This window comes from Protopterus annectens, chromosome 4.part0, assembly GCF_019279795.1.
Source record: "Protopterus annectens isolate FY-2018-M chromosome 4.part0, PAN1.0, whole genome shotgun sequence".
Taxonomy (NCBI): domain Eukaryota; kingdom Metazoa; phylum Chordata; order Ceratodontiformes; family Protopteridae; genus Protopterus; species Protopterus annectens.
In genome coordinates, this window is record NC_056733.1 from 743,060,750 (window position 1) to 743,082,002 (window position 21,253).

General features: G+C 39.7%; 1 protein-coding gene across 1 annotated transcript in view; it reads right to left on the reverse strand.

Moving 5' to 3' along the window:
• Positions 1-21,253, reverse strand: part of ARVCF (ARVCF delta catenin family member) — a 2,347,833-nt gene that overhangs the window by 974,405 nt on the left and 1,352,175 nt on the right. The window contains exon 7 of the mRNA XM_044068704.1: positions 5,788-5,956. Within this exon, the coding sequence (XP_043924639.1) occupies positions 5,788-5,956 (169 nt within the window). The remainder of the gene's footprint in view (positions 1-5,787; positions 5,957-21,253) is intronic.

Sequence of the window (21,253 nt, forward strand, 5' to 3'; positions counted from 1 at the left end):
GTTAGGGGTTGCCACAGTGGAACTCTGGTCCGCTAATGATTGGCAGTAGATTTTTACGGTGCCGAGGTGTTAGCTCGATGCCCAACCTTCAACGAAGGAACGCCCATTCATGCAAGTCTTTCAAACGTTACTCGACCAATGGAATATTTATCACAGTAAGATAGTGCGGCTGAGGGAGATGCTTAAAGTACGTCTTTGAAATAGAAGTATTTTATAACTTATGCTGCCTCCATCCCCTACTTACTTTGATGAGCCACACGTCTATACAGATTATAATATTCTAATTTCATGACCATTGCTACTTTACAAAGTTCACAACACACTGGTGTTTACCCTATTATGTTACACAGTTGTGGAAGCTTTTATCTTATTGAGCAAGGAATACATTTTTTTAATCGGATGAACAAATGAAGGCTCACATCAAAATTAATGTAGAATATTCTAGTATGAGACAACATGCTACACCCGAACACAATGCCAAAATCAGCAAGAGCTACACTTCAGGTTCTGCTGAAAAATTTATACCAATGGCAGACTGATGAAGTTAACAATATCCCGAATCTTATGCATCAGTGATAAAATACCCCTCATTCAAAAATCTTAGATTACATTTTTAATGCATTTCATTCAGCTAAACTTTGTTAAGAGTAATGTCATAAGGTATTTGTTCTATGAAATCTTTTAACTAGAACAGCTGATCTTCTAGTGATTATTATCATATTTACATCTATATGATCAGCTATATGCTAGTAAAAAATCAGCTACTGTCTTATTCAACAATGCAAACATTAGAGACTACAGTCATGCTAGTGATGTTTACATCTGCTGAAGTTATTTCTTAAAATGCAACAGTAAAGCTTCATCACATTCCTATTAAAAATTGTTATGCTGTGCTCTTTTTGTCATTTTAGCAACATCCCTCACAAACATCAGTGGCGGATCCAGAAAGGTATGGATGGGGGAGCTACTGCTGACCAAACACAATGTCAGCAATCATTCAGTAGTAGACAGTCGCACCTGTTGGTATACTCATGTTCATGAGTGAATAGTAGGCTAACTGCCCTGAAGGGCCATTTTCCTTTTGGTCTAGCCAATTACCCAAGGTCAGAACCAAACCCTGCAATTTCTGTCTATGATGTAAAGACCTTAACCATTACACCAAACCCACCCCAAAGTGGTGGACTGAACCAGAGTCATTTAGAGTTTCAGTCTACACTCTCCTAAGTGAGCTGTTTTGCTTATTTGGAAATGGACATATGAAGCTGTGAACATCAGATTTTGTAAAGCAAGTACATTTCATACCTATATCAAAGACATAAGCAGAATCCATATAACAGCAGGTATTAAGGTTAGCCAAATATGAACACCTTATTTTTTGCCCCCCCCCACCCGCGATGGCTTCTTTCTTGAGCTTGTAAGCCGTGTCTTACTCTTCAGCTTTTCCCCATGCTTTCAACAATGAAACTGGGCAAAAGTGCACAAAAATAACTGAAATAGGCTGGGGATCTTTGGGCCGCTACTCCCACAGAAACTATTGTGTTTAAAATACTCTGCTACTAAAATACTCGTACCACTTAGAGACATTTTCCATCCTTTTGATCCGGCGACAACCTAAACAGAAATGTTGACTAAGGAAAGAAATAAGTTGTGCCCAAGGTTTAGTATTCAAAGTTGACAAAATATTATTTCCCAATAAATAAAAAGATAAATGCATACAAGAATACATAAATCATACATGGAAATAGTGCCTGCCTTCCTCCCTTGCCCCATAAAAAGATGGTCACTTTTTATACACCTCTTTTGTTGTAAGACTGGGATGAAAGTGAAAGAACAAATGGTCACAATCATACATATTTTACATTGCTGCTCTCATACATATAGACAGAGTACCTCCTCAACACTAAAACCCAAAAGATAGCCACATCCTGTATATACCTCTGATGTCAGACTTGGATAAAAGTATCATTTCCAGCTTGATGTTGTCAGGCGTATGAACACATAACAACATGAGTCCTTATCACTACCACCAAAAGATCATCATAACTATTATATTGTGTGTATATATATATATATATATATATATATATATATATATATATATATATACACACACACACACACACACACACCAATATGTTTGCATTCTAGCATGTTGCTTCTACACAGTTCATTCCCTCTAGATAAGCTATAGTGATCAACTGTGCAAGCCTCTAATGTCTGAATATAAAGAAAGTTAAGAAAAAAATACCACACTGTCTTCAGCACTGAGATAAGCTATAGCAACTTTCTGATCACACCTCTGAGCAGTCAATTTTAGACTAGGTAAGACCCAGGGCAGAGGCTGAAGATGATTACCCCCCTCCACCAAGACTGTGTCAAAAATACACTTAGACAGCTGTGGGTGTGAGGGACACCAAGACTCTGGAAGCTTTAAGGGTCTAGATTTTCTGTGGTATATTTTCTACCTTATTTTTGAAAGGCAATTATTTGTTAACTATTTTTTTACTATTCTAGCTGGCTTCACTCAAATACCCACACTAAACCAGAATTAAAACAGCAAACAGCAGAGCCAGTCATTTGATCCACAGACAGACCCCCCCATAATCACTGTAGACTCAAAGTATCTGGTTTGACCCTGCCAGGATAAAAAAAAATAATCACATTAATGCATTTTTGTTTGATAGAAACATTAGTCACATCTTGCATTCCAGATTTCATCACACAAATACACATTAGTCCTACAGAGCTGTAATTACACCAACAAATAACAGTCAATAATTTCATTCATAGGACAGCCCCCATACCCATTTCTCACCCACAGTATCTGGTCTCAGCCTGCCAGGATAAAAATAAAATAATGTTTACATTTAACATACCTCTCAACTGTAGAGATTTTTGCAGAATATTCAGATTTTTGCCTCATATTTTTTGGCCTGTTACTCATAAAATTGTGGTTTTCTGGCAAATCATTGAAGAATGAAGTCAGGAAATAATGACAGACATTTGAAACCCAGGCTTCATACCCTTCAGAAAAATTCATATGTAAAACCTATTATTCTATCGATTTTTAAGTTTGTAAGAGAAGCATTTAAACAATGTCCCTATTTTTGCCCCCCCCCCATTATTTATGGCTTTGTCCAGATTTCTTGCTCTAAAAAGTTGAGAGTTATGCACTAATCTACTTTTTCTGATGAAACAACAGGTACACCTTAAATTCCAGCTTGCTTTACCAAACATTCATTCATTCTTCTTTTTCTTTCAGCTTTTTCTTGGTTAGGGGTCGCCACAGCGGATCACCTGTCCACTCATGATTGGCAGTGGAGTTTTACAGCGTCGAGTTGCCAGCCCGGCACTCAACCTTCCACAGAAGGCACACACATGCACACACATATTAGTTTTCCAAAATGAGAATCATAACACATTATACAGTGAAGCTAATTGTTTCATCCATTGACAGCCCCATTAGGTGGTCTGTCTAGCAAACTGACATGCTGCTTTGATTAAGTGACAAAAACAGATTAGGTATAAAATATATTAGATGTGGTACACCTGTATTTCACATTCACTGCTGTTCTATATATAATGCCAACCTTTAAGTCTTAGTGTATTTAAACTGAACAGGCATTGCAAAAGCAGAAAATGGCAAAATAATTTCAGTCTGAATAGTGGGAAATGTTTAGCAAGATAATTTGTTCAAACTCTCAACTGTACTATTTGCTTTACAGAAAAGAAGTCAGATGTGTTATGCCTAGTCAAGTACATTAAGGTATATCAAAAAAGAAAATATGGACAACTGAGTAGGAAGAGATATTTGGGGTGTGTTTTATTAGATGAGATCACATATGAGGAGGTAACACCTAAATACCTACAGTATAAAAAAAAAACTGCTTAAAAGCCTGGGTTATGGAATACACACCTGAAGTAATAGAAATAACTGAGACATGGTGCAACTGTAATACATTCTGCTCCACTTTCATCCAAATTAAATGTCATGTACACCTAAATAACAAACCATGTAAAAGAAAAAAAAAACAGAGCTGTCATCATAAGTATCCAGAAATCAAGTTTAGCTTCTTGAAACAATATGAAAATGCTCTGAACTGGCTAACCTGTTAGCTCTCAATGAGTAATAAAGCCAAGCTCACCGGAGCAGTAGTTTACATTCTTCCTCCTTCAAGCCCTACAGTTCTTCAGACAGCTTTATAAGACATCCTTAAAGTGAATACTGAAGGAAGTCTAATGCTTAATGGCAGACTTTAATGGAAACTTATTAGTCCAAAAACAGCATGTCCATTTTTTTCATAATCAAGAAACCACACACAATTTGTTATAGAGCCATCTAGATCAAACTTAAATAGCATACTGGACTAAATAATAACTAATGCTCAATTTAGATTAATGTATATGAAATGCTCACCAGATAGTTTAAATGATCTCTGTACCAATATCTACTAAATTCGTAATCACTGCCCCAAAATTAAACCAAGTAATATAAGTGAAAAAAGGACAGAATTATAAATGAAATAAACCAGATTAATAAACATTACAGGCAGTGCCTACACCAATTATCTGTCTTTCCCTGCCATTATTTACAAAAAAGAAAATTAACTTGCTGCCATTTGGAATTTAAAGAAAGAAAGTGGACACCAACATGATTCACTCCTGCTTTTTCAGTACTTCACTTTTAACCTCCCATGTGCTCATCTCGCAGCATTATGCTGCAAAGGGATATAGAATGGCTCCCTACTGAAATGTCGGCACTCAAAATGTTGAGTGATGACAAACTAAAAAAAAAGACCAAAAACTCGGAGAAGAGCGAATCTTGAAAGCTGCTCTTCTCCTTTTTGCAGTGGGGAGGATCAAGATGGCATCTCGGACTTAATATGCAAGCCCAATCTTTTGGCCATTCAGTCTCCACATTTCGGAATTCGCTCTAGAGGATCCTGACATGTTAAATTGTTACTGATAACAGAAATGTTTTTGATGGTATGGTAATTATTCAGATTTTTTTAATCTTGATTGAATTCAAGACTAAAAATCAGAAAAAGTAGTATATTTAATCCACCAAACGAAAAAGCTACTCCAATAAAACCTAAGACAGTAGCAACCAGTAAAACATTTAAACCTAATATATATTAGTAGCATTTTAAATTGCTTACAGCTTTAAGTTACACTGTTGCTGCATAGGTGGGGTATCAAATACGTCACCACATTTGTATTTTAAATTGAGTTCGATTTAATGGTCTTGACTTTTGAAGAAGTTTGCTTCAGTGCAAACAAAAAGCACTTAAAGTCAAGTGTGTATGTTTTGAAAATAGTAAAATTATCGGGAAAACCTGCCTGTGTGCTATTTTTGTTGTTTTAAAAGTAGTATATTTGAAAGGTAATCCCAAGTGCTTTGTGTTAATGGGGGAGCTTTAGCTCCCCTAGCATCCCCAGTAAATATGAACATTATAAAGCACACACATGGTGCTGCAAAAGAAACTATAACTACTTTCTACATAAGTGCACAAAACAAGACAGCTACTGGATGTATATTTTAAACTACATTCTTCAGTTTTCAGTAAAATAAATAACTGAAGGAAGAATATATGAGAAACAAAAACAATACTTTACATAAGACTAAAATATTTTGACCCAAAAGAATTAACCACATTACAATATCACTACTCCCGTATAACAAAAGTGACTACTAATGACATTGAAGTGTCACTGGAAATCAAATATTAGAAGTCTCCCTGTAAACATGCAATGATGTACAGATCCTGCAATGTTGAACATACTTACCTTTAGCCTTCTTCCCACCAAAGCATCCGGCATCATCTTTCTTCTTCTTTGGCCCACTATTTCCACCATGTTGATGTCCTGCTGGTTCTTGGAATTTTTCAGCCCCTGGGACTTCCCTGTGCACATGGTAGGAAAGGTTCCTCATAATGCATACACAGTTCTCTACAGACTGTCACAAAAAATATGTAGAAAATCAGAAACTAATGACCCTTGTTACACATAAAAAAGCTAAAAGTACACATAGTAAAAAGAATATATTAATGCATTTCTAAGCAATATGTAGGTAGACAATATGGTTGTCTTACTTGTCAAAGAATGATACCACCGAAGAAATACAGCTCACCCTAACAGAGCTATGAATCTTACCATTTTTAGCAAAACTAAACCACTTCATAATCTGAACTATTTTCCATAGTTTACACAATTTAGTATTGTTAAAAGGATATAACATTTAAGTTTGTCAGAATGCTGACCAACAATATGGAGAGCGTGAATGTCTTGCTATACTGCCTGAGGTCTTTCGTCTGATTGCTTCAAAAAGGAAGTGTATCATGTAACAAGAAAATGTAGCTGGGCATTAGCATATTTAAAGACATACACTCTATTTACACCCCCCCCCCCCATTTTCTACTCATAAAATATACTTACTTTGCATACAGCATTATTTATCGCTAATATAAATACATGGTTTTATTTTTTAGCCCACATGTCCCCCTCACCTCTAAAATCTACAATGTCCCCTATGAGCTCATTTATTCCCATCATGCAGGACTGGCAAAACCAACCTGTAATCCTTGCAATAGGCAACCCTTCTCTCTTCAAGGAAAATAAAACCTTATTGGCCACCCATATCATATCACTGCTACTATATTCATTGGGTTGACAGCCAGGATCCAGGAAACATATATAGGATTATAAGAGGCTACTAGGCTAATGGCCATGCAGCCCTTACAAGCCTACCCATGTTTTACCCTCGTTTTCTATAGGCCAGGAAATAATGTCTACATTTACATGCAAATTTGTGATCAGCACCACCTGCCCCTATCAAGAGGGGGGGGGGCACAGGCACAACCCCTGGGGTAAATTTGTGGTTTCCCATCCAGTTATCCAAGTTACACTTAAATAGGGGCATAGACAAACTCTGCTTAACATGAACTGGAAGTTTATTCCAGAGGAGTGGCAACCTCTGGGAAACATATCTATCTCTCCAGCATGTCCTGTTTATGTTGCAAGCTAAGTTAAGGTTCCTAGACTGAGTGAGTCTTGTCCCATTTCAATTAAGGATGTGTAGCAATTCCATTAGGGCAGGGTCAGAGACTACTCTGTAGGCCAGGCACAGGTTGCCTCTAAGCAGTCTGTATGACACAGAATACAGTGACATAGACTTCGGTCAATCAATGTAGGACATGTGCTGAAGACCCTGAATTTTCTTGGTGAAAAACCTCTGAGGTCTCTCCAGCTGCTGCAAGTATCTGGTAAGGTACATACAACAAGGAGCATTGTACTCTATTATTGGTCTGATGATGAATGAGTACAGGGCTGTTATAACCTCCTTTGCACTGGATGCTATGCCTTTACTTATGAGATGAGCAACTTAGAAGGCCTTCCTCTGTACTGAGGACACATGCTGATCAAAGTTGAGGCAACTGTCAACCTGTGTTCCCAATTCTCTCACCACTGCGTTTGAACACAGGGTGTTATTGTTGATATTGTAATTTGCAGGGGCACCCCCATTGCCGAATGGGATGATAATGCATTTTTTTGCATTGGGTTTAAGATCATGACTTCGGCACCAATCATTTGTCTGAGTAAGTCCATTTTGTAGAATGTTGACATTGTTCGGGGATTCAGTGACTGCCCCCAGTTTGCAGTCATCAGTGAACTTTGTCAGCCACAGACCATCTACTTTTACCTGAACTTCTGAGAAACAGAGCCCAAACAGTAGAGGATCCAGCATCGATCCCTGTGGAACACCAATAGTGACAGGTACGCTGGTAGAGATGGAATCCTCAACTTTGACTGAGTGTGTTCTATCAGTAAGCCAACTGGCTACCCACCTAATGACATATGGGTAGATCCCCAGTTGGGTGAGTTTCTCAGTGATGTCAGAGTGAGAGATTGTGTCAAAGGCCTTGGCTAAGTCTAGACAGGCTGTATGCACAGATTTGCCTTCATTAAGAGCTTTCGAGACATTCCCAAAGAAGTCCACTAGATTTAACAGGCATGATCTTCCCTTGACAAAACCAAACTGGGTCGGGTCAAGAGATTTTCTCCATGGCCTTGCAAATAAGGCTGGTTAGGCTTATGAATCTATAGTTACCAGAGTAGGTTGATGGACCCTCTTTGTGTAAGGGGATAACAGCTGCTGTCTTCCATTTGGTTGGGACAAAGCCAGTGCTTAGGCTTTGGTTAAAGAGACTACCCAATGGTCCTGCCAACTCATGTTTTAAACCATTTAGGATACAGACTCTGATATCATCAGGGCCCATACAGGCTGTGTTTTTTTTTTGCCTTGGAGACTGTGTTTATGACCTGCTCCTTGGAGATTCTAGGTAGAGGACTACTGATAGGTACATATAGGATGTGACTGGTGGAGACGGGGTGAAGTTTCCCCAAACCTATCTGCTAGCAGATTGGCTATTTCTGCAGGTTCAGTGTGGATGGTACCATCCACTACTAACTCTGTACAAATCTGGGCCTTCCCATTTAGATTTTGGATAGCACTAAAGAATGCCTTATTGTTATCCTTAGCTGTGGATGCTAATTTTGTTTCTTAGTTGGCTTTAGAGGATTTTACAAGATGTCTAATTTGCCTGTTCAAGCTGTGGAAGGTGTTCTTCCACTGCTGAGACCATTCCCTTGCTTTTGGACAGCATTTTCTTCCTATTATTGTATAGCCTATTTATGCTAGATGTCCACCTAGGTGACTTGTTTTTTCTTGAGGACCTTGTTTTGGTTGTTTCATGTAGGCTGAATCTATACATTTGCACAGGTGTTTATACAGGGCATTGGTGTACACATCAGTATAGGCATCCTTGTCAGTGGGGATAGCGGGTTTGAAACTATTAATGGCATTACTTAGGAGACTATAGTTTGCTTTGGTGAAGTTTTTTAACCTGATTGTTATGTAGGATTGTTATGTCTAACGAGACTGATCTATTATCAAATTTTACCAGGAAGGGCCCCACACAAAGGGTGGTGCAGCGATATCCCATGTAGGTAGGTGCCAAGTCGAGGACCTATATGCCCCTTGTGGGGGTGCAAATTATCTGCACCAGGGCATTTGAATTAAAGTCCAGGAACTTTTGAGTGAGCATATTTGTACTTGTATATGATTCCTAATCAATGGAAGGATAGTTGAAGTCACCCTCTTGCTGTAATGCGAGTGACTCAAGTCTAAGATAGGCAGTGTGGTTATCATGGTCCATGGTGGGGGACCTATAACTAACAATGACGGGAAAAGGGGTCTTACCTATAGTTAGCTGTACTTGGAGTAACTCTAGAAGGCTGTTCTGTCTAACCAGTCTTGAGGTGTATTTATCTTTAATGAAGATTAATACTCCTCCAACTTTGGATCTTCCACATTCATTTTGCAGTTTGAACATGTGAAATACATTGTAGCCTTGCATGGTGGGGTACTTTTTGTGGCCTTGAAGCATGTCTCAGTAATTACAGAAACTTCAACCATCAACGTCTTACAAAGTAAGAAATGCTTCCAGTGAGTACAGTTTCTAATTTAGATTCCTAGCATTAAGCAGCAAAATCTTGAGTTTATCTTTAGAGGATATTTTTACATCAGAAATTTTGTTCTTGTGACATTGCCTAAAAAAGGCACCATGAGGGAGGCAAGTACCTTTGACAGTAATTGAAAGCCAAGAGATGACAGGTGAGGACTATCACTGGCAAAGCAGTGTGATCTATCTACCATATCATTCTAGGCTGACAGGTACTGCATCTCCCTGGATTGACACCTGAAGCTAAGCAATTTGTTAAAATTAGTCATTTTTTGCCTGTATTTTGGAATTATCCCAGGTGAAGGTTGGACACATGATCAGAGAGCTCAGTCATATCTCTCTTCATATAGTCCAGTGAGGTACAACTCAAGTCACTTGCTCCAGCATGGGCTTATGACAGAATCATAATAGTACTTGTTGTTGACAGACTTGACTACGTGTGTGATTTGGCAGATCCTAGCATCTGACAGGCAGCTAACCATGACCTTCTCCTTGTCCAGCCTGGTGAGTTGGACATCTGTTTGTCTCACGACAGAGTCGCCTATGACCAAGGTATTTGGTTTTGAGGTATTTTGCCTTAGGGGCTTGTTGGGTGAGACACTGATGCATGTTTTTTTGTGTGTAGTGGATTCTGCTGGGACTGTACTATGTGTAGACTGTTTGCGCTTCGGAGGACTCTGCTCTTTATGTATACTTCTGGAGAGTACCTCTGTATATGTGGATTTATGTGTTGTGCTTTTGGTTGGTTTAAGAGGTGAAGTGTGTGTGCTGACAACCTGATACATGTGTTGAGAATGAGAGAGCATAGATTCAAAGTATAGCTACATCTTTTACATGTTGAATTTGAATGTTTTAGGAGTAATAGTTTGTCAGTATACATGAGGCAATTGCTACATTGCCTCAGAATACCCATGTCGATCAGGCTTGCTAGAGAAACGTTGGAAAACTGTCCATCCATTGTGTTAGGAATATTCCAAAACTGGTAGTGGGGAGTGAGCTAGATGGATCAGGTTCAGTTGAAGAACTAATGAGCAATACTATGGGAGATTGTTAGGGTGGAGACCTGCATCAATGCCACAAAATGCGGAGCTAAGCTGCGCTCCGAGCAGCGGTGTGCAACTGAGTTGTGCATAGAGAAGCAGGGAAGCCTCAGAAAGTATGCAAGCAGTTATTTTGTGGAAAATCTGCCTTTTGTAACCTTTGCGTCTATAACTGGCAGTACTAACCCCTGCTGAGTGGTGCGCAAATGTGCACATAAGCGGGGCTTAAATGTAAGCAAAGTTAAGCACTTTTTAAACAAGTTAACCAATAGTAATGCTCAGTACTGAGGACTACTCCAACAATTTCCACTCCGATGGGTCCTTGGCTATACTCTTCTACCACAAGGTTGAAGGGGGTGGGCACTTTTTTGTGAATGACAGCTGGATTTAGTGCTCAGCCAATGCCAAGCAAACTGGATTCGGCAAATCTGAATCAAGTCTATGTTCATCTAAAAAGTGCAGCAAAAACCAACAAAAACATTTACAACAATAAGCAGCAACACAGTAAAAAACAGCAGGTAACAGATTAAGTGCAATGCAGGATAAACAGATACTTGTATCTTAGCAGATATCAACTGATGCTTTGGATTTCATTTGGATACACTGCAGATCTGTGGCTAGTCACCAAACTCTGAGCAGCTCTATTAAAATATGCACAAATGCAGGGCTTAAATATAAGCGAAGTTAAGCACTTTTTAAACAAGCTAACCAATAGTAATGCTCAGTACTGAGTCTGAATTCAGGAAAAAAGGAAGGGAGAAATCCTAACTGGGTGGAGTGTGTATGGGAAAGTCCTGTGCAGCACTATGCAGAATAACTCACTCACTCCAGTCTCCCTTAGTACTGACTACATTGCCTGCTCACAGATGGGAAATACGTATTGGCATGCACAGGAAAGTGGCCACCTGCAGTCATGGCCCACAAACTGCCACGGGGTGGGATAGCTGGTGCAAGCCATTTCACTTACATGGATATCCACCCAGCTCCTCTAGCTCCCAAACTTCTTTTCTTTTCCTACTTGGGTCATCTGGATCACAGTCAGGGCTCCGTTCTTCTACATCATCATCACTTTTAAATTACCTTTAAATCTACACTAAGCATATCATTGGCTTTATTTACTCTTTATTATTATTTTTTTTATGTCAACTAAGACCATTTATTCACATTCAAAATTGAAAGCAATAAATGTAACTTTCAGTCCGTATTATGATATTCAGCTCTTGAACTATCAACATATGTGGCTGTTATCTTCAATGGTCTTCCAAAGCTGGAATGTTCCTTCTGGACTTATGACCTTCCTTTAGATCCTTGAAACATGACGAGGAGATTCTATCTACAATACTTGGTTTATCACAATTATCAATCTCTCGCTCTCTCTCTTTTTTTTTTTTTTTTTTTTGGAAAACAATGCTGCTGGTTGCTCTTTCTCCTGAACTTCTTTGTATTTATCATACGCACTTGTCAATGACTCCTCATCTACAGCTTCATAGGTTCACAGCAGATTACTAGGCTAATGGCTTAAGTGCCCTTACAAGGTGAGGTGTGAATTTACGATTCTCCATCCATTTATCTAAACTGCATTTGAAGAGGGCCAGGGAAGGGCTCCGCTTAATGTGTATAGGAAGCCTGTTCCAAAGAAGGGGCAATCTCTGAGAATCATATATGTCTCTCCAGCATGTTTTTCTTGAGTCACTGACTAAGATTTAGGTCCCTAGATCAGGTGATCCTCATGTTACTTGATTTGTGGATGTGTAGCAACTCCATTAGGATTGGATTTTTGAATGCCTTGTACGGAAGGTATAGGTCACACCTTAATAGTTGGTAGGAGACAGAATAAAGGGATAGGGATTTTAATCTAACTCCATAGGACATGTTGTTTATACCCTGCATTTTTTTTGTGAGAAAACTCTGAAGTCACTCCAGCTGCTGTGACTGCCTAGTCAGGTACATGCCAAATGGCACATTGTACTCGATTATTGGTCCAATGAGGGAGGAGTACAGCAGGACTATTATTTCCTTGGATCTGTATGCCATACCTTTACTTATAAGTTGTACCACATAAAAGGACTTCTTCACCACTGTGTACACTTAGTAGGCAAAGTTCAGGCTACTATCTATCTGTGTACTTACATCTCTCACTTCTGAGTCTACTCTTAGAGGTGTGCTATTGATGAAGTAAGTTGCAGGGGGGTATATTTGACTTCCCAAAGGATATGATAATGCATTTTTTCACATTTAGTTTTAGGCCATGGTTCTGGCACCAATCATTTGTTTGATCTTGACCCTCCTGAAGGATATCTGCATATTTGGGGGATTCATCAATAGCACCCAACTTGCAGCTATTGGCAAACGTCATCCAGAGGCCTTCCACATTAGCCTTGACTTCAGAAAAGTATATTCTGAACAGGAGTGGTACCAGCAGTGAGCTCTATGGCACACCACTATTAACTGGCCTCTTGCTGGATCTGGAATCGCCCTCTTTAACCACGTGTCCTGTCCTTGAGCCAACTGTTTATCCATCTGATGATATAGGGATTTATGCCTAGTTTTGTGAGTTTATTTATAATACCCAAGTGGGGAACTGTATCAAATGCCTTGGACAAGTCAAGGTAGGCACTATGTACTGTTTTACCCTCATCCATGACCTTAGTGACTTTCTCAAAGAAATCCACCAGATTTAGTAGGTATGACCTGCCCTAGACAAAGCCGAACTGGGTTGGGTCTAGTGTTTTGTGGTTTCCTATGTCATTTATCAGGTCCATGATTATTTTTTCCATAACCTTACATACAAGACTAGTCAAACTTATGGGTCTGTAATTTCCCATGTCAGTAGATGGTCCCCCTTTATGCAGAGTGATGACTGTTGCCGTCCTCCACTCTTATCAGGACAAAGCCAGACTGGAGGCTATGATTAAATACAGCTCCTAATGGGCCTGATAATTCCTGATTTAAGCTGTTTAAGAGATAGCCTGGTATATCGTTAGGCTTCACTGAATCTGTGTTTTAGCTTTAGAGAGCACAGTGGCAACCTTTTCTTTGGTGGTAATTGGTGGTGGAATGGTGGAGGCTATTTCTTGGTGAAGAACTGGTGGTAATGGGGAGGTGAAATTTGAGCTGAATCTGTCGGACAACAGATTTGCAGTATCTCCTGGCTGAGTACAGGTGACGCCATCTACAACTAATTCTGCACATTGTTGAATGTTGCCTTTAAGACTGCGGACATAAATGAAAAATGCCTTACGTTTATCCTTAGCTTTGAAGGCTATTTTTACCTCAAAATCTGTTTCAGAGACTTGACTAGTTGCCCTGATTCACTTGTTTAGAGTACTGAGGGACTTTTTCCTTTGTCGTATACATTCTCTCTTACTTCTCAACAGGATTTTCTTTCCTGTGTTGTACAACCTATTAATACCAGGGATCCACCATTGTTTTTGTGGTTTGACCTAGGTTTATTCTAGTCTGGTACTGCTCTTTCTATGCAGTTGTTATACAGTCGCACAGGGCTTTTGTGTATGTCTCTGCATGTGTTTCTGTGCATTCTAGATTTGGTAGCATTTGGAAACTAGCTATGTTGTCCCTTAATGGGGGTAGTTTACCTTTGAGAAGTTGTTAAAGTTTTTGGGGGTAGGTAGGGGGACTAGTTTTACTTTTACTTCAAGGGAGACCACTTTGTGATCTGATCTTACCAATGTAGACATCACAATGTAGGGGTGGGTCCAGCACTCCCATATGTGCGAGCATCAGATCTAGGATATTTGTTCTCCTGAAGAGAGTGTAGACAAGCTGTTACAGGGCATTTGAATTTACAAAGTCAAGAAATCTTTGGGCCTGCATGCTAGTTGTTTTTTATGCCTCCCAATTAATGGAGAGGTAGTTAAAATCACCTATGAGTATGTTATTGAGCTGTATGACGAGAAATTCTAGTAACTTCAGGTATGATGTATGGGTTTCCTGGTTCATGGTGGGGGACCTGTAGCTAGCAAGAATACGGCAATGGATTTTTCTCATGGTTAGGTAGATAGGAAATAGTTCAAAAGCATGTCATATTGTTTGACCAGCCTTGAGGTGTGCTTATACGTTATGTAGATAGATACATCTCTGTCTTTTGCATTTTCTTGTTCAGTGGGTGGTCAGAACATATGAAAGGTGTTATAGCCATGCACTGCCCAGGTGCTTTCCATGGCTTTGAACCACTTTCAGTAGCTGCACAGACAACAGCATTCTCCAAGGAGAAAACATTTTCCAGGAAGTGCAGTTTCTTGTCGAGACTCTTAGCACTGAGCAGTAACACCTTCAGTTTGTCCTCAGTAGCTTTTGTTATGTTGGAAAGTTTGTCTGTTTGACAATGCCTAAAAAAAGTCACTATAGGGATATATTATGTTTTGGCCAATATCTGAAAGCCTAGAGGTGACAGGTGAAGACCAGCACTGGCAAAGCAGTGTGGCCTATCAACCACATCCTCCTATGTTGACAATTATTAGTCCCCTTTGGAATGACACCAGTATGTGGCCTGTCAGCCATGTCCTCCCAAGCTGACAAGTACTGGATCCCTTTGGAAATGAAACCGTAGCTAAGCCAACTGTTAAATTCAATCACTTTTTGCTAGTATTGTGGCATCATCCTTGGAGTTGGTAGAATATTGCTCAATGTTACTCTCATACCTGACTGTGACACACATCCTCAGAGCTCAAGCACATCTGTTTTCATATAGTCCAAGGAGCTATATCTCAGGTCATTCGCTCTCACATGGACTATGACACAGTCATACTGGTACTTAGTGGTAAGTGACCTGAGTGCTTGCATGATCTGATGAATCCTGGCCCCTGACTGGCAACTAACTGTAACTTTCCCCTTATCCAGCCTGGTAAGGAGGACAGATGTGTGTCTTACAATGGAGTCTCCTATGACCAGAATATTGATTTATGGAGTTTTTCTCCTTATGGGCTTGATAGTTGAGACATAATGAGATGCGACTTTATGTGTTGTGATGGGAATTGTCTTGTTTGTGTGCATGCAGAACTTCTGAGGACTGTGCCTGAGAAGCCTTTGAGGTTTGGCTAAGTTACATGTGAGCACTCCTAAATATGTAGTGTGTGTGTGTGTGTGTGTGGTCCTGTGTGAGTGTGGGTGAGTTGTGGGTGTGAGTCACTGACAACCTGTGTGTTGCTTTTTGCATCTGTGTGTGACAATCTAGCTTTCAGTGTCACTGTGTAACTACAGCTCTCACATACTGTATTTGTCTGAGAATTAAGCAGTTGTCAATGTACATAAGGCAACTGTTACAATGCCTCAAAATGCCCACGTCCACCAAGTTGAATGCAGAGATAGCAGGCAAGTGCCCACTGCCCATCCATGGTTCAGGTCCTAATGTGTACTTGCAAAGGATAGAAGTGGATGGTGTTTGCAACCAGATGAAGGAAAGGTGCTTAGTTGGTATAATCTACAGCTAACCTAACAAGCGATGCTCCCCAGTGCACAAACCAGATACTCTCTGAGTAGCAATAGTCTTGGGTGCTACAGTAAGGTAAGGTAGACCTAAATAGTCCTAACTAAATACATAAATGCTGGTTACCATGCAAACTAGTTGCACCGTGAGAAACACAGGACTGAGGTAAAGCTCCAAGGTGTTTTTATAGGGAAATTTAATCTTCTGGTGATTGAGTATATACAAGGCACCAGCAACTGCCACTCCACAAAGAGCAGCTTCTCTCAAAGGCGAGGCTTATATGCGATCAGAAAAAAAGCTAATTTTACACTAACTATGCCGTAAGGCCAATCAGGTAAGCACATAAGTTTTCCACCGGCAATTCCCAGCTCATATAGCTTTCAACCTTTTCCCACAGTTAACACAGGATCTTGTTTCAAGTACTTCATCAAATACTTCAGTTTCAGTCTGCAAATTTTCTCACAACTTTTCTATTCTTACCTGATCTCCTACTTTCAAATATGGTAATGTTCTGGAATTTCTTCCATAAAAATATTTCTGCCTCTGATAATCTTAACACCTTCCTTGCCTTGATTTGATTTTCAGGCATTGGTAACAGCAAAACTGGGTAATTTGCTTTTTGAGCTAGTGAGAGACTAAACCTCTCACATTGAGTCCTCCTACACTCAAAAACTGTGAGATGACAATCCTCATAGCTATGGCTACATCTCTTTCTAACAATGTTCTTCTGTTCAATTACTTCTCTCCAGTTGTACAGCTGAGTGAGGATAACGTTGTCTGAATGTTGTTTGAATTCCCAGCCACAGCCCTTCTGAACTGATGTTTGCACTGTAAACCACTACCATATACAACATTATCAGGTATCGTCTGTACTCAGAGTAAAGACTTTAATATGCTGTTCATGCTTGTACCGGTTTTGTCAGTCAGCTTTGCTGTGTGTTAGGAGACATGGAATAATAATCTACATATACAGGATATAGTGCTTCTTTAAAATGAAATAAATCCATGCCTACTGAACTCTGTTGGCTGACCCAGTACTTTGCATGCTGTTAGTTATCTCCTTGGACTATTGCTATATAAACTGCACACTGTACAGCTCTGTGTTATATTTCCTACCAGCTTCAACATTCATGGCTAAAAGAGTTTATCTAAGACATCTTTGCACTTAACTCTTCACAAGTGTGATCCAAGTATTCTTTCAAGCATTTGTTTTCTCTTAGGAGTAGAAAATATTTTCTCAGCTCTGAACATTAACTCCTAGATACAAGCTATTTCTTCAATGGAAGAAAAACAAAACAGAATTTCTCAGACTGTGGCATTTCTGTAAATTTTTCAATATGGGGATAGAAGTGCAACTATATGTACATTATTATAGCTGGAAAACATTTCCCTTCATATGATGATACAGTAGTGACTTTTTTCCAGATTATGGGTACGTATGCATCCATGACATAGTGGTTGATAATTTCAGGGATGTGGTGTTTTATTTTAATTTATTCACTTGTTAACTAGGTAAGTGAACTGGTCATCATGGATCCTTCTCAGCCACAACTCAGGATACAAAGGCAAAGAAAAATACAATACATACGACACATTTTTAGCGTAGTCTATCAACTAGCATGTTTTGGGGAGGTGAGAGGAATCCAGAGTACATGGAGTGAACATGTAAACTCCAATGAGACACTGTCAAGTGGCAGGACTGAATCCTTGATTCTAAAGCTGTGAGGCCAAAATTGTAGCCACTGAGCCACTGTGCGCGACCAGGTATGCTGAAACCTCTCCTAATAACTTTAGACAGGTGGGAGTAGCATCCAAAGATCATGGTTTATCCCAACATCTTACAGTCCAATCTTACTAGCCTGAGTTTCAGGACAATTCTCACGGCATATAAGGCCACAAGCACTATCCTCTTCCTGAAGATGAAAATAGGATATATTTTCAAGCCGTTTTCAGTGGCCAAGGGCAAATCTGAAACTGCAGATTAAGAAATGACCAGGCCACGGAATGGCAAAAATTAATCCAAACCTGGGAACAGTTAGTACAAAAACAGTGATGTTGAAACTGCTGCAGTAAATCATCTCTGTGAAGTGCACTTCCATCAGTCTTAGTAGGTACAGTGAAAGCATGCTTTCAACCATCTCTACAGGACCATGGCGGGCAGACTGCTGTGCTCTTTGGCCAAAAAGGGAGAAGCAACACAAGACAGAACGTATTCAATTATCTTATTTATTCTTCCATTTAACATCTGCTAACTAAATAGGTGAGCTGATTTGTGGACCCTTTCCAGTCATGGCCTAGGTCAAACAAATAAGGTATTTTCTACATATGTACATGTATATGCATTTTATGTTTGTACAAATGTGTGTGCATATATATACACATGTATGTGTATGCATAAATATATATGCGTGGTCTCTCTCTCTTTCCCATTTACGCACCATGTGGCACATTGGGCAACAAGCACTTTCAGGGCTTGTTGTTTCTGTAGTAGTTATAGGTTTTACAGGCTCAGGTTGCTAGCCCAAGGCCCAACACTCCTCAGAGGGTGCATATGCATGGGTGCACATACAGATATTGTAACTCATGACTTTTGTCAAGCTGCTGATTCATCATACTGCATCTCTGTCAAAAAAGAAATAATCATCAATCCCACTGCCACTGCAGGGTACATATATATATATATATATATATATATGAGTATAAATGTTTTTACTGTAACAGACATTCTAAGAAAAAATCAGGTGGAGGTGTTATGATAGGGATTAAAGCTAGCTATGAGACTTGTGATTATTACATGTTCAATGATAACACCAATACTATATAGACTGTGTAACTGTGACAATAAAGACAACCCTGGAACATATAACAATTGTTGGAGTGTACAGACCACCAAAATCAAGTGCAGATGACCTAGAGGAATTCATACATTTCTTACATGAAACATAGTGGTGCTGCGGTAGCATTGTCGCCTCACAGTAAGACGTTGTCCTGTTCGATTCTCAGCTAAAGCGTCTTCTGTGTGGATACATGCATGAATGGGCATACCTTCGTTGAAGGTTGTGCGTCAGGTCTGGCAAGCCGGTATGTAAAAATCTACTGCCAATCATTAGCGGACCAGTGTTCCGCTGTGGCGACCCCTAACCGGGAAAAGCCGAAACATACAACAACAACTTACATGAAACACAGAGGGAAGAATAATATTAGCTGGGGACTTAAATTTGCCAGAAATAGACTGGAACAATATTGATTCAACAAAGTTAGTAAAGAAAGTATTCACAGAGTACATTCAGGAACAACAAATGCTTCAGATAGTAAAAAAACCTACCTGGGGGCAGAATATACTAGATATTGTTTGTGTTCCCAAAGAAATTACTGTAACTTCAAGTCAAGTTTTACCACCATTGATGTGCAGTGATCATGGGGTCATAAAGGTTAATTTGTTGCCAGATAATTCTGCCAAACTGAAATCTAAGCCAATGCACCGAAGGTTAATTACAGATTATAGGGAAGCAAAACAGTTACTATATAAAACTAACTGGAGTGAGGTGTTCAGTGGAAAAACTGCAGATGAACTGTGGAAAGTTTTGAAAGAGAAACTGAGTGCAAAAAGTCAAAGAAAAAAGTTTAACATCAGGATCTAGGCACGCAACATTGTTGGATTAGATTTTAATTTCCATTTTCTAATAATTGCTTCTTTGGTAGCCAACAAAATTAAACTTAAGAAGGCCTTAATATAGCTAGACAATTCAGATCTTGAGTCCCAGCTCAAAAGAACCATTTCCTTAGTTACAGCCATTTGCTCCTCCAATATTTCTGACAGAGCAGTCTGTATGGACTTTTTTTTTTCTTCCCTATCACACCTCCAACATCTGACAAAAAAAAATCTTTGAAGTCTGACTTTGGTATAAAAATACCTCATTACCTGTTCTTTAATATCAATATCAATCCCTTTGTAGGGAAGGTAGTCTCTAATCTGCAGTCCAAACTACTTATTGGCATCATCCTATTTGTTAACCTTCCATCTATAGTTGCAGGTTGTGCATTTTTATAACAAAAATAGTAATTTATTAGCTATAGCTAAGGCAGAACTGTTTGAATATAAATGGATACAGAAAGTACAGTTGTGTACCTGCCATAAATGTAGATGTTCGAGTGTATTCACTGTTGCAGTCGTTACTCTTGGGTTATCCTGCTGGCAGGCTACCCACAGTCGGCCTGAATTCCAAAGTCTTGGTCTGGCGTCGGTTGCTGTCACCTCTTCCCCGACGTCAGTGCGCCAGGGGTATAAAAGATGCAGCCGATGCCATTTTCTTCAGTTTTTCTTGCCCCAGATGTCAGGTGCCCCCAAAAGGGCAGGCTAAATAAATTATGCCAATAAACATGTATGCACTAAAGTAAACATTTCCTTCATCTACAAACAAATACACCACATAGGTTGTATAGAATAGAGAAGTACAGATAAGACCCAGCAAAAGAAAGGGAGAATGGAGGGAGGGTAACCTGGACTGCAACAGTGAATACACTCAAACATCTACATTTATGGTAGATACACAACTATACTATGTTCATCGTGTTTCACTGTTGCAGTCATTACTCTTGGGTTGAATCCCAAAGCTGAGGATGGGTGGCTGGGCTAAATAGGATTAGGAGAGGCTAAGAGGCCCTGCAGAACTGCAGTGGCAAAGCCTGCTCTGGACTTAGAGTAGAGAGGTAAGTGGTAGTGCTTTGTAAAAGTGTGCACTGAACTCCAAGTTGCAGCCTCTAAGATGTCTTTGGTTGGTACTCCTTTGAGGAAGGCTGCTGAAGTGGCTGCTGCTCTGGTTGAATGTGGCCTAATGCCCTTAGGCACTGATTTTCCATGCTGTGAGTAGCAGAAACGAATGCAATGGCCTATCCATTTTGAAATAGTCTGTTTTGAGATAGCCTTTCCTTGTGATCCTGCAGCATATGCCACTAAAAGTTGCTCAGTCTTTCTGAAAGCTTTAGTTCTGTCCAAGTAGAAGCATAGGTGTCTGTGTATGTCCAAAAAATGCAGAAGTATCTCACCCTTGTTCTGTGGGTTTGGATAAAAGGTAGGCAAGGGAATGGTTTGGTTAAGGGCCACACTGGACACCACCTTAGGCATAAATGTAGGGTCCGTCCTCAGTGAAACCCTGTCTGGATGGAAAATGATAAAAGGTTCCACAGCCACGAGTGCCTGTAACTCCGAGACTCATCTTGCAGAGGTTATTGCTAGGAGCAGAGCT